Below are 12,157 nucleotides of genomic sequence, written 5' to 3'. Positions count from 1 at the left end.
ACGGGCTTTCGGCCAGCGCTGCCCTCTTTCTTGATTGTGGAATTGTGGTTTTTTTGGCTTCTGAGATTCTTCTGAAAGAGCTCACAATTTTCATTCACATTTTTCTATCTAAATGCTTCCTCCTAGCTGATTTCACTCATAATTTCCCCCTGCTTTGGGAAATTAGCCCTTTCAGAGCATGAAGGATATAAATTACTGTTTAGGAATGTCCTTTCTTTGCCCAGGGTGAATGTAATCTGGTCATGATCATCGGTCCCTAAGCAACCTCTAAGTTTCAGTCCAGCAATGAATTTGTCTCTATCCATCATAACCAGGGGGAAACGAAAGCTGCCTATGCTGGATGCAATGCCTCCTATGTAAAGGAGGATCGCCTCTAATTTTTAGAAGCCCTGCAGATGGTGTATAGCCCGCTGTACAAGAACATCAGCACGTGTCCCACAGAGCAACATCCTCTCTATGCAGCATGTGTGACACCACGCTCTGTGTTCCTAGGTGATACCTGGGTCCCCTGCTACTGCTCCCCACTCCTGCACAGCTGGCAAGCAAAAGCTCCGGAGTCTCTTTGCGCTCATCGATATCAAATAATTTCTGACATTTCCACATTGCTTCGAACCATTTTAGTGCTTCTGTGATAAAAAGGGAGCAGAGGAAAGCTTCCGCTTCCAACTTCACTTTCTCCAAAACACGTATCTGATTTCAGAGCCAAGCGTGCCATGGGGTGAGGGGTGGGCATGACACTAAGAACAAGCTGCACAATCAACCACTGCGAAGCCACTCCTAAAAGCCAAAGATGAACCAAACAGAACAAATGGCATCTCCTCATTCATCTGCTCTCTGCCTGCTGTCAACGTCAGGCTTTCAGGTCCACAGGAAGGTGTTCTCAGAGCAGCCAGCTCGGCTCACAGCCTTGGCAATTCCAGCAGCCAGGCAGCAGTGAGAGGGTAACAAAACACAGTGCTGTATCTCCAATGGAAGACACGTCCCCAGCCCAGATTGTCCTTCAGATCAGACACAAGGGCTCAAGGAGGGACACATGAGAGCACAGTGAGCATTACCCCTCTCTAGCCAAGTCCAGCCATCCCTACCAGGGCTCTCCATCCAGCCCAGCAGACCACAAACTGGGGCCTCTGGTTTTCGCTCCTCACAACACCTTGGTTGGATGAAGGAGGAGGACTGGCACCACTCCTTACCTCAGCCATGAAGTTCTGCAGAAATGTCTCCTCCTGGAAGGGCTCTGTTCTCAGGCGATCTGCAAGGGGGAGCAGGAATCAGTCAGAGAGGGAACAGACGGTTCTCCCAGCCCAGCTTCACATTCTCCTGCCTGTTGGGACTGCGGCTTCCAGGGGAACAGCAGTCATCCCCTGAGCCAGCCACACCACCTAGCAGGTCCTTGCTCTGGGGACACATCCTTCAGCTACCCGAAGGTGCAGGTGCTCCTCTGTAGCAGCCCATGGGCTGGTTTCTCCCCTAGCAAGAGGTGTCCATTACATTTTGATGCTTTACCCCAGCTTCAAGAACAGCCCAGATTGGGGTCTGTGGAGATGCTATGACTTGTCCACATGTGAATAATCTTGGAAGCACTGCTTCAGTCTGCACATTGCTCAGCGATGCACCCAGGGGGATCAGGAGCTGCTCATCTCCAGCTGCTTTTCTGGGGGTGAACCCGACTGTGTCCTCGTGTTGCAGGACAGGTACAAATCCCCATTATACCTCACTCCACACTAATTTTTCTCTCATCATTGCAAAGGTGTTGCCTGAAGAAGTACTTAGCAGCTTTGCTTGGGTATGCTGAGCAATGCAAGGGAAACCCACCAGTATCACTGCCTGGACCCCAACCAGGTTTTCCAGCTGCTCCAAGCTCTGTAGAACAAGGCAAGTGAGCACAGCTGGCTGGGCAGATTGAATGCATTCAGACACTCTCAGGGACAGAGAGCACCCTTCAAGAGTCCCCTCAGCAGGACCTAACCCATGTCCTCTCCTGGGGGCTTCCACCTTCCTATCTTCCACACCAGGCTGCATGCTGGACAGGGGCCCATGCACACAGCTGCACTTCCACCACAGTCAAGCCTGGAGCTACTGGTTGCTCTCCAAGAGCTCCGCAGGAAGGAACCGGACTCGGCTCCAGGACCAGCCCCTGCTGGCCTCAGCACAGGCTCCTGGGGAGCAGCCAGTGTGCTCTCAGCAAAGCGGAGAGCCCCTTGGCGACTCCCCAAGTCTTCCAGCTACCAGTCAAGGGCTGTTCCTCCCCTCAGTGTCCCCAAGGGGCTTCTCCCCAGCCTCCCAGCTACCGTCTTGCTGCTGGAGCGGCTGAACGTGAAACGCAAGTGTAGCTGGGTGATAGCCAGGGGGAACAGAGCATGCCAGCTCGCTGTTTGAGCCTCCTCACCTCTGCTCAGAGTGGCCCCGCTCTCCCTGTAGTCTTCAATCTCAGCATCCTTTCGGAGCAGCAGGGAGGTCAGCTCTTGCACCTGGTGCTGCAAAGCCAGGCTCATCCCTATCAGGGGACGCACAAGGTGACGGCACACCTAGGATGGGCCTAAGATGTGAGCAAGGAGAAGGGAGCAAGGATGCTGCACGGCACATCCCTCCACCCTATCCTTGCCACTTCACAGCTGGGAGCTGCAGCACGTGCAGGAGCCCAGTGGGGACAGGGTACAGCGGCCATGCTCCTTGTGCCACCTGGGGGGCAGAGCAGGATACGGAGAGCCCACCCTGTGCCCCCAGCCCTCGGTTGGCCCACCTAGACCCTCCCCATGGATCTGTGCGCCGCTATACAGGAAAATGGCTACACTAGGTGAAAAATCAGAAGGATCTCGGGCGTCCAAACACAGCTGGAGGAAAAGGAGACCAGAAGAGGCTGCAGCTCCCCACGGCAGAGCCCTGGGCACGCAAACCCTCAGCCCGGCCACGCCGCAGAGCGCAGGGCAAACGCTCCGCACCTCCTCCGCCCGGACTCGGGGCTGTCAGCGAGGCCGGTACCACGAGCCTTAGAGCGAGCGCAGGGCGCCCTCTGGTGCCTCACAGCCCGCCCGCACCCGCAGCCCCGCACCGCCCCGACGCGGTCCGCCTCACCGTCGCCACGGGAGCGGGGAGGCAGCGGAAGTCCCAGTAGAAGGGCAGCCCCGAAAGCTCGCTCCTCACGCGCAGGCTGAGCCCGCCGGCCGGGCGCTGGCAGGAGAAGGAGGTGGCGGCGTGCGGCTGCCCTGCCAGCGCGGGGCTCAGGAGGCCGTGCAGGCGCTGCAAGACCGAGGAGACGTGGGCCGTCAGCCGCTTGTTCAGCTCCTGGGGAAAAGCAAGGGAGGGCCGTCAGGGGTCGGCTCTGGGTAGCTCTGCTCAGCCCTGAGGTCTCTTCCACCTCAGGTGGTGTTTCTGGGAGCAAAACGAGCGGGAACCCCAGCATGCATTGAGACAGATCGCTGTTGTGCATGCATCCCAGTGCTGGGAAAAGCCACCCTTAGGCTGTGAATCCCAGCTCCACGACATTCCCCCACCCCAACCTACCCAGGAAGCAGGGAGCACAGCAGCAGCAGGACTGCTCAGGTGGGTGTTTGTATCCAGCCTTGCTGTTGCACCCTGCCAGCTGCTGTGTCACCCAGTAGTTTGTGCTGGGACATCAGCTGGCACGAGGACGATCAGAAGTCCCTGGACTCTCCAGACACTCACCTTGGACCTTTGCCCCACAGCCTCCGCGTCAGCACTCTCATACCAGACACCACTGAGGTCGGAGATCAGCAGCATGTAACCTGTATCCCCAAAGCAAGCTTTGGCAATAAAAGTGGACTCGTCAAAGCAAACAGAAGCCCAAGGCTGGGTCAGGAGCCTGCTCTCCAGCTCCTCGGAGCACTCCATCTGCAAGAGAACAAACAGGTCTCTGCCTTGTCCCCGGCAAAGCTCTGTGGGACAACTTCACAGAGACCCTTGGTCCCACATAGCCCCTCTGTGATGCCCAGGGTGAAGCTGCTCAGGCAGCTCCACGCACCCCTGCATGGGTGCACAGCTCTGCTGGGACCGGCGCGGGGCAGATCCCAGCCTGGCTCTGCACAGGCACCCTCTGCCCATCAGGCAGGTGCCCAGGTGCCTTGCCCAGCAGGATGGGGCTCTGTGGGTGCAATTACCCAAGGAGCAGAGCAGTGGGCAGCCCAAGGCTGCGGACAGCCGGCTTTGCAGCAGCCAGGCCGGAGGTGAGGGCCAGACTACGGCTCCCAGCATGCTGTTCTCTTCCGTGCTGCGCAAAGGGACCGGTGCACACTGGGATGTGCAGTGCCACACGTCACCAGCACGGGGAAAGAATTTGGTGCAAGCGTTTGGGATGTGGGGGAAGTCTTGCCTGCATCACAGTGCAGGCAGATGGCATACGGCAGCCTTGGGCTCACTGCTCACCCCAGCTACTGTGGGGGTGTCCATGGGGGCATGTACTCATGATGCTGCTCTTCTGGGGTGCTCTGGGGCACAGCAAGGTTGCAGGTCCCCACCCAGCAGCTAGGTTCAGGGTGCAGTGCACAGGGGAAGTAGTCCCAGAAGATTTGCATGGCTAAAATATGGCCTTGAGCTGCAGGAGAGTGTGGGGTGCATGGCCAAATTAGGTGCAGGAAGAGCTGTAGTGCAGGAGTTTGGGACAGAGGATGCTGCCTGAGTGAGTCCCTGCTCTGCATGCCCTCTGCATGCACGTATGAGACAGCAAAACGACTGGCCCTTGGGAAGCTGCACCCACACTCTTTTCCCTCCCTGCAGCCAACTTTGGGTGCTCCTGAGTATCATGGTGCCCCTTGGGACCAGTCTAGGAGGAACCACAGCCTGGCACTGTAACCCAGCCTGGTGATAACACTCCGGTAGTCCGGCTCCCATGTCCTCTCAGCCCAAGACCTTCTGTCCTTGTCTGCAGTGCACTGGAACTGCAGGGATCCCTCCCCAGCTGGGCTGTCACGAACCAGTTCAAACTGGTGGAGGCAGCACTGGGAGTGAGGGCCATGCTCCTGAACTCTGATCTGTGAATGCTGCAACTGGAGCTTAGCTGATGCAGACCTCACTGCTGCTAGTGTAACCAGACAGCTCCTCAGAGGATCTCTGTGCCTTTTTGCTGCCATGGGAAATGAACAGCAAAACGCTTATCCACCGTGTGAAGCCCAGCACTCTGGCACTGCTAGACAGGGGACAGTATCTCACTCCTGGGCATCATTTCTTGCCTTTATACATTGCCAATACAGAAAGGCTGGTTGGTACCAGCTACCCAAAGCATCGAGCCCTGCCCCAGCAGGTGGGAGGTGTTAGCACCCAAGGGGTGAAGATGGGGTTTAGGGGCACCCACCTTACCAGCTGCAGCAAAGCATGGTATGGTTGTGTTCTCTGCAGGCACAGTCATAGACTGGCACCTCCCAGACAAATCCTGTCCAGAAAAGAAAGCCCAAGCACAGAGGTGGTTGAAAGTTTTTATAACTCCCTTCTGAAGCAGGGAAATGAGGTCCACAATGAGTGTGAAAGAGCAGGTCCCTTCTGCCTTCTGCCCATGAAGGTTTGAGAAGCGAGGAGGAGAGGCTTACAAGCTGCCTCGGAGGGCTGGTTTATGTCCCCCATGAGGTGTCCCTACCTGTTCAGGCCCCTGTGTGCCATGTGAGAATCTCTGCTTGGCTTGGCTGCCTGTCTGCCTGCATCTCCCCTGTTCCAGGCTTCAGGAGCAGGTGTGTCCCTTCCCCTGCAGCAGCCATCCCCTCCTCAGCTTCTCGGCCACCATCCTCTTCTTCCTCCTTTTCATCCTCTCTTCCTGGGCAGAGGAAGCAGCAGGGGAAGGCTTTGCAAGAAGAGGGCAGCAGCCTCCTCAGCCTGGTTGGAAGCCCATACACAGGGCTGGCTTTTCTCGCCTCTCTCGAGGGCTGACCAGAACTTGTCCCAGGTTTCCGCTGTACCCTGTCAGCAGGCAGACCTCTCTCCTCCAGAGTGCCTGCAACCAGGGTGATGGGAGCACTGACCCCTTGCACTCCGCAGCCAGGTCCAGAGAACAGGGACTCACGGGGCCACACTGCAGCATCCAGAGCATCCCCTTACCTGAGACTGTGTTCTCCAGAAAGAAGGACAAGAAGCCAGTTAAAAAGACAGGCATCACGAGCAGGGAGAGGAAGAGAAGGTCCAAGGGAACCCAGCCTGGAGTGACAGGACCCGACCATAAGATCAGCCTCCCATGACAGCAGGAACAGGTAGCTGCCATGCCACGGGACTGAGGTTTTGCCATGCCCACGGAACATCCCCACTACCTGTGATCAGGCGAGCTGGAGACACATTGAGCCACCGTGGCACCAGCAGTGCCATGAACATGGTAAAGCCGACGATGAAGATGTTCCTGCCAGAATCAATGTCTGCATACTGAAAGTACGAGATCCCCGTGCCCACGGCCACAGCATAGGTGACGCAGAGCATACCACCTGCGTGGGGCAGGAATCTTGCAGGATGTGGGCACACATTGCTGCTTTGCAGCACAGGGGGAGGAGAAAACACCAACCATGAACTGCCAGAGGGATGTGAGCGAAGAATCCCACCAGCCTTGGGGACATGCCCAGCATCACACACGCCAGTGCATTGAGTTGCACTGAGAGGCGAGAGCCATCCTAGCATCAAGAAGGAAGGGGTGATGAGGAGAACCACCCTGCCATGCAGACTTGCCATTCAGCCCTTTGTTTCCAGCAGCCAGAGCCCAGTACCACAGCAGTAGGTTCCCCACACCCTCCGTGCTCCCACCCTCACCAGTCTCCCCCCATTTGCACCTGTGTGAGGCCACCGGCACAGGCATTGGCGATGCTGGCAGCCGTGCCCCCTGCAGAACCCAGCAGCCCTGCCAGCAGGCTGCCCAGCCCCTCGCAGCACAGCCCTCGATTGCAGGTGTGGGGAGGAGGCTGGGGGGCTCGCAGCAGCCTCCCACCGAGCACGTAGCAGCCCACGGAGTTAATGCTGCAGCCGAAGGCCATAGCGATGCCCACTGCCAGCGCCCGGGGGGTGAGTAGCGGCCACTCACCTGCAGCAGAAGAGAGGGGACAAGTGACATTGCCAAGGGGTGACAGCCACACACAGCCCTGCAACCCCACCTGCATAGGGCAGTTGAAGCCATGGGGTGTGAAGGGTGCTGTTGACCCAGGAAAGCTGTGCTGTCGCAAGATCTGGCAAGTCCCAGGAGACATGGAAGTGGTGGACGATAGAACAGATGGTGCAGACAACAGCAAATGGGAGGAGGACCTGTAAGGTAGCGCTAACCTGAGGAGAGGGCCTCCTGCCTGCTCTCCTTGGCTGTAACCCTGCTTATTCTGCCACAACCCCGTCACTTCTCTGCCACATCTCCCCTTAGCCCACAGGGAGCACCCCAAGCTGTACTGCCCCAAGCACCCTCTTGCTTATGTCCCCAGTGCTCCTATGGCCCCCGGTGCTGCCCCAAGCACCTTCTTGCATAGGTCTCCAATGCTTCCATGGCCTTGATGCTACCCCAGAACTCACCCACTTCTTCTGCCCCCAGCAGCCAACTCCACCCCAGGACCACCAAGTTCCCCTTAACCCTACCAGGACCCCAGAGGAGCCCACATGCAGCATGCTGAGCAGTGTGTGAACAGTGGTACCGAGAGAGTGCGCAAGGTGGGGACAGATGGCTCCATGGAGACCCCTGGGGCATAGGGCCAGGCACAGAAGGGCAGGCGGCAGGATCCCAGGTGCTGGGAGAAGGTGATGGTGAGGAGCATGAGCCTGGGAAGAGGCACAAGACAGCACCATGCAGCATCACAGATATGGAGCCCCAAACGTGTGCCTGGCACCATGGGGACGCCTCTTTCCCATCCCTATGGCAGGGAAGCACACAGGGCTGCGCACAAGCTTGGCTCCCAGACTGACGTACAGCAGCGCTACACCCCAGTTGGCAGAGCAGAAGAAAGCAGCCTCCTTGTAGGCAGACAGCCCGATGATAGAGAGGCTGGGGGCTAGGACCATGGGCCCACAGCGTTGCACTGCCCAGCCGCACACACCCACTGCTCCCAGGACCAGCTGGACCAGCCCAGAAATCAGCACAGCCCCAGACACCTGCAGGGGAAAGAATGGAATACACAGAGAGCATCCCAATCCTTCCCAGTCACCCCCAAATGAACATTTGTTCCCTGTGCTCCGGCCCTGTGCTCACCCCATGCCCAGGGGAACACATGTACAGCATCATTCCCCCTACTTCTGCACACCTCCTTGTGCAATTCCCTGGAGAGCTATGGCAGAGGTGGGACAGGGGCTGAGGGGCACAGATAGCAACAGGAGCACTAAAGGAGCACCCACCTCTCGCAACGAGGCCGTTCTGCTCTCCGTGATGGTGCAGTGTGGTTCAGGGCACACGGTGGCCACAGCCATGCCTGGAATAGAATTTTGGAAGGATGCGAGACTCACAGGCATTGAGCCCACCTGGGGTGAAGCTTGTAGAACATCGGGTCTGAAGGCATGCAACATAGGACTGCTGGCTGGAGAAGGGCACAGCAAGCACATCCCAGAAAGCACTGCTCCTGGCTCAGGGCATGATATAAGCCGCAAATCGTTCATTTGTGGCCCCAGACACATTGTCTTTGTAACCAGAAGTGAGCAGGGTACCCAGGGTTCTGCGTTCCATCACCAGAGGAGCCAGCCAGCAGGACCCTTTACTATCCCTCACCCCTACCCAGATGCGCTGGCATGGCCTAGGATCCAACAGGATACAGGGGAGAGGTTCCAGGGCTGCACTTACCATTCCCATCTTCACTGACTCCAAGGGACAAGTGGGAGCTCAGCACCAAGGCAGGGACCAGGTACTCGAATGATGGGATTTGAACCAGTGGCAGCCTGGGGAGGGGGACAGCAAGGGCAGGTTAGGGAGAAAAAGGGGCTTTGAGATCTCTCAAAACTCTAGGACCTGAAGGGTAGGAAGATGTGAGATCCCCATATACCAAATATGCCTTAGCACATCCTGAGTGCATCCAGACAGCACTTGGCAAAGCCTCTGGACACACCCCAAAAGCACATGTTCACCCCTACATCAGTGTTGACAATGATAGCTGTGCACGATGCTGGAGCAAGGCAGCCAGGAGCTGCAAAACACAGCAATATGCTGGAGGGAGAGGTGAGAGAAGGATTCAGCAGTGGCAGAGAGGGGACAGTCTGTTCCATGATGTAGGGCAAGGGGTCATTTTGGAAAACCCAGCCCTTGTGCCCCTTCCTACCTCCATCCAAACCTATCCAAACCCAGGCTCAGAGGGTGCAGAGCCATGCCCTGGCCCAGCATCACTCCCTTTGCTCACCGACTTCCCAGGGTGGTCTGCAACAATGTGGAGATGCCACAGGCGAAGAGGCTGCGTGCCAGCAGCACACTGGCAGCTGGAGTGCGGAGCTGCTCCTCAGACAGGGCAGGTAGCAGTAACAGATGGAAAATGCAGAGCAGGGAAGCCTGCATGGCAAGATGCTGCAGAAGGGAAAGGGCATATGGTCACAACATTCCATGGCACCCAGTGCCACCACCCCCATGCCCAACACCTTGCATGGGTGCAGCACTACTCCTGCTGTCCTCTCTCTTTCCAGCACACCCTGGCCAGAGCTACAAGGATGCTTGCCATAGCAGGATGCAGCCTCTTCCTGCCTCTGACAAGATCCAGACCTCTCCCATCACCCCATTTCACTGCAGTTCCTTCTTACCTGCAGGGCTAAGCAGCAGCTCAGCATCCAGGAGCACATCTTTGGCCAGGGGCAGGGTGTGAGTGCAGGGTTCCCAGCACCAGCCACTGGATGGTGGCCCCTATTCATGATGCTTCCTTCCCTAATTGCCACCCAGTTTGCAGGGCAGGGTCTCACCCCCCCCAAGGAATCCACGCAGTCCCTATAGTGGGCTGAACTTCCACCTTCTGCAGAAGCTGCCCTAGGGTTAGCCATTAACCTGAGTTGGTGAGTAACCTGCTCTTACAGCCAGGAATGCAAGTGTCACTATGGGTGTCACCATAAGGGCCAGGTGATAACCTCCCCTGGTTAGGAACTGGATGTTTCCACAGTACCAACTGCCTGTAGCCTGGGTCTCACTCAGCCCTGCATCCACCCCTGCTTCTTGTAGCACACAGAGCAGGGACTGTGCCAGAGCTCAGAGGACACCTTTCCACACGTGCTTGAAGCATCCCCACCCGCAGCATCCTCAAGATCCAGCCTAGCTAACTGACAGTTTAATCTCATGAAATCTCTGTTGAATCATTAGCTGAGGCTCCAGCTTCCAGAACAGCATGCTGTTCCTCCTCAAGCAAACTGAAGATTTCCTGGCATCCAGTTCAGACAGGGAGGATTCTGCAACCATTAAGTTCTGCTCAAAAGTCCAAACTTACTTTCGAAGCAGGATTTTGTACACATATTCACCAGTGTTATAAGCCCTCAGCTAAAAGAACTGAATTGCCCAGTCCTTCAGGTGATTAGAACTGGGTTGTGTCCATAATAATTATTAACTGTTGCCTAAAATGCCAGAATGAATTTGTTGTAACGAACAGCTCAGAATGACTGCAGAGGAATTACTTGATAAAAAGATTTTGGTTGAAAGCAATGCGTGGAGGTCACCTAGTCCAAACACCCTTTCCACACAGTGCTAACTTCACTTCATGTTTTGAGATCCTGGACCTTGTCTCTTTCTGTGTTCCAGCGTGCAAGGTCTGCTCTGAAAGTAATGCCTCCTGTTTTACAGCAGTGGGCCTTTACATATACAAGAACAAGGACCTGCTGGTGGGCATCCAGGGAAAGGCCACAGAAAAGCGTTCCAAGGGACAGAACCTTCCTCTATGAGGACAGGCTGAAAGCTGGGACTGTTCAACCTGGAGAAGGCTTCGGGTAGACCCGATAGCAGCCTTTCAATATCAATAGAGAGGTGATAAGAAAGCAGGGGACGGACTCTTTTCTTTAGCAGGGTCTGTTGTCCAGGGCCTGGAAAAGGGGAAGTGGTTTCAAACCATGACGGAATTGAATGACACACCTTTGCTTCATACGCCATTCCGTATCAGGTGCCATTTTGTCAGATTGCCCTGCTGCCATCTGTCACATGGCAGCAAAGTGTCATGGAATACTGGTGGGAAGGTTCTTCTGTCATACCACCAACATCTACCACGGGCCAACTTCTGGAGCAGCCCTTGCATATTGCTGTTGTCTAGTTATATATATACCACAGCACCTTTGAAAAGATGCTAGCTAAGCTCAGTGTTGTATTGGGCACTGTATATATACATACATGTTAGTGCATATATTTATGCATATATTAATTAAGCTCTAGCTGCTCTTCTCTCTGTAAGAACGTGCTACAAAGGGCTGTCTTTTCATTGTGAACGTTTGACTTGTAGCAGCCACTGCAATCTCTCGTTATTGCCACCCACAGACAGTGAATACCAGAAGTACCACAGCCATTTTACACGCAGGGAGCTGAAAATGCCAAATGAAGTGAAGGATCAAACTTTTTTTTTTTTTTTTTTAACACTTTCCATTTCCATTTTAGCAATGTTTCATGATCGCTCATGATCCATTAAACTGACGCTCTGTAACATAATGCTTTCCTATCAATGATCTCAGTGCAGGTTTCCCTTTGTTACACTTTGAAAGCAAGTTTTCATTTCCTACTATAGCAGAAATGCTAAGTCAGGGCTTGAAACAGTGATTGAGCACCTGGTGGGAAGTCAGGGCCAAGCCAGGGGAGCTCAGGTGCATTTAATGCCACTGAGTGACAGGAAGGGATGGAGCCAGAATTCACCCCTTCCCAGAACTCATTTGAGGGTTGGCAGTGGGGGGAGGGTATCTTGGTGGACATTCTGGCCTGCTGGAGGCCTTCTGGTGCCAAGCAGTTTTTCTTGCTTTGTTTCTGCATCTGTGGTAGCTGCTGCATTTGGATTTGTTCTTATTTGCTGTAGCCTGTGTTTGTGCCGCTCTGCTCTTACTGCTGTGCTCTTGTTCACATTATAGCATTGCACATATGCATGTGAATATCTGCCTGTATAATAAGCGTGAGTAGGAAAGTCCTTGGGAGAATTAAATATCTATCCTGTACTTTCAATTGATTTGCTTCCAATTTGCTCGTTAATCTTTTTCAAGAGGTACCTCTGAGTTGGTTTTTTTTTAATTTAAATTGAGATACTATTATAAGGATTTCTTACAGATGTGAGCCATAGTGTAA

The 12,157-nt window shown here is 55.1% G+C and overlaps 2 protein-coding genes across 2 annotated transcripts in view; both read right to left on the bottom strand.

Annotated features, from left to right (window-relative positions):
* NHEJ1 (non-homologous end joining factor 1) overlaps positions 1-4,193 on the bottom strand; it is a 31,122-nt gene extending 26,929 nt beyond the window's left edge. The window contains exons 1-5 of the mRNA XM_042890553.1: positions 4,116-4,193; positions 3,664-3,849; positions 3,073-3,282; positions 2,387-2,525; positions 1,191-1,249 (exon numbers count right to left, since the gene is read on the bottom strand). Of these exons, the coding sequence (XP_042746487.1) occupies positions 1,191-1,249; positions 2,387-2,525; positions 3,073-3,282; positions 3,664-3,849 (594 nt within the window). The 5' untranslated portion in view covers positions 4,116-4,193. The remainder of the gene's footprint in view (positions 1-1,190; positions 1,250-2,386; positions 2,526-3,072; positions 3,283-3,663; positions 3,850-4,115) is intronic.
* A 1,267-nt stretch (positions 4,194-5,460) lies between these two features.
* Positions 5,461-9,776, bottom strand: SLC23A3 (solute carrier family 23 member 3). The gene is made up of 13 exons (XM_042890602.1): positions 9,667-9,776; positions 9,276-9,436; positions 8,726-8,820; positions 8,287-8,360; positions 7,865-8,046; positions 7,593-7,716; positions 7,071-7,218; positions 6,753-7,000; positions 6,491-6,596; positions 6,246-6,413; positions 6,040-6,135; positions 5,585-5,935; positions 5,461-5,497 (listed from the first exon to the last, which is right to left on the bottom strand). The coding sequence occupies exons 1-12, from the start codon at positions 9,772-9,774 to the stop codon at positions 5,589-5,591; spliced, it is 1,857 nt and encodes a 618-aa protein (XP_042746536.1). The 5' UTR covers positions 9,775-9,776; the 3' UTR covers positions 5,461-5,497; positions 5,585-5,588.
* Between the last annotated feature and the right edge of the window lie 2,381 nt (positions 9,777-12,157).

The sequence above is a fragment of the Lagopus leucura genome, unplaced genomic scaffold (assembly GCF_019238085.1).
Source record: "Lagopus leucura isolate 7727_CA_CO unplaced genomic scaffold, USGS_WTPT01 Super-Scaffold_100266, whole genome shotgun sequence".
NCBI lineage: Eukaryota > Metazoa > Chordata > Aves > Galliformes > Phasianidae > Lagopus > Lagopus leucura.
Note: the sequence above shows the minus strand (reverse complement) of the source record. Positions and strands in the feature narration are given on the sequence as shown.

Excerpts from the sequence above, each read along its gene's own strand:
- SLC23A3 (XM_042890602.1), bottom strand. The coding sequence starts at position 9,774 with ATGAATAGGGGCCACCATCCAGTGGCTGGTGCTGGGAACCCTGCACTC. Across the intron at positions 8,821-9,275 it reads CAGACCACCCTGGGAAGTCG|GCTGCCACTGGTTCAAATCC; the intron begins GTGAGCAAAGGG and ends CCCCCTCCCCAG. Across the intron at positions 6,136-6,245 it reads TCCAGCTCGCCTGATCACAG|GCTGGGTTCCCTTGGACCTT; the intron begins GTAGTGGGGATG and ends CTGTCACTCCAG.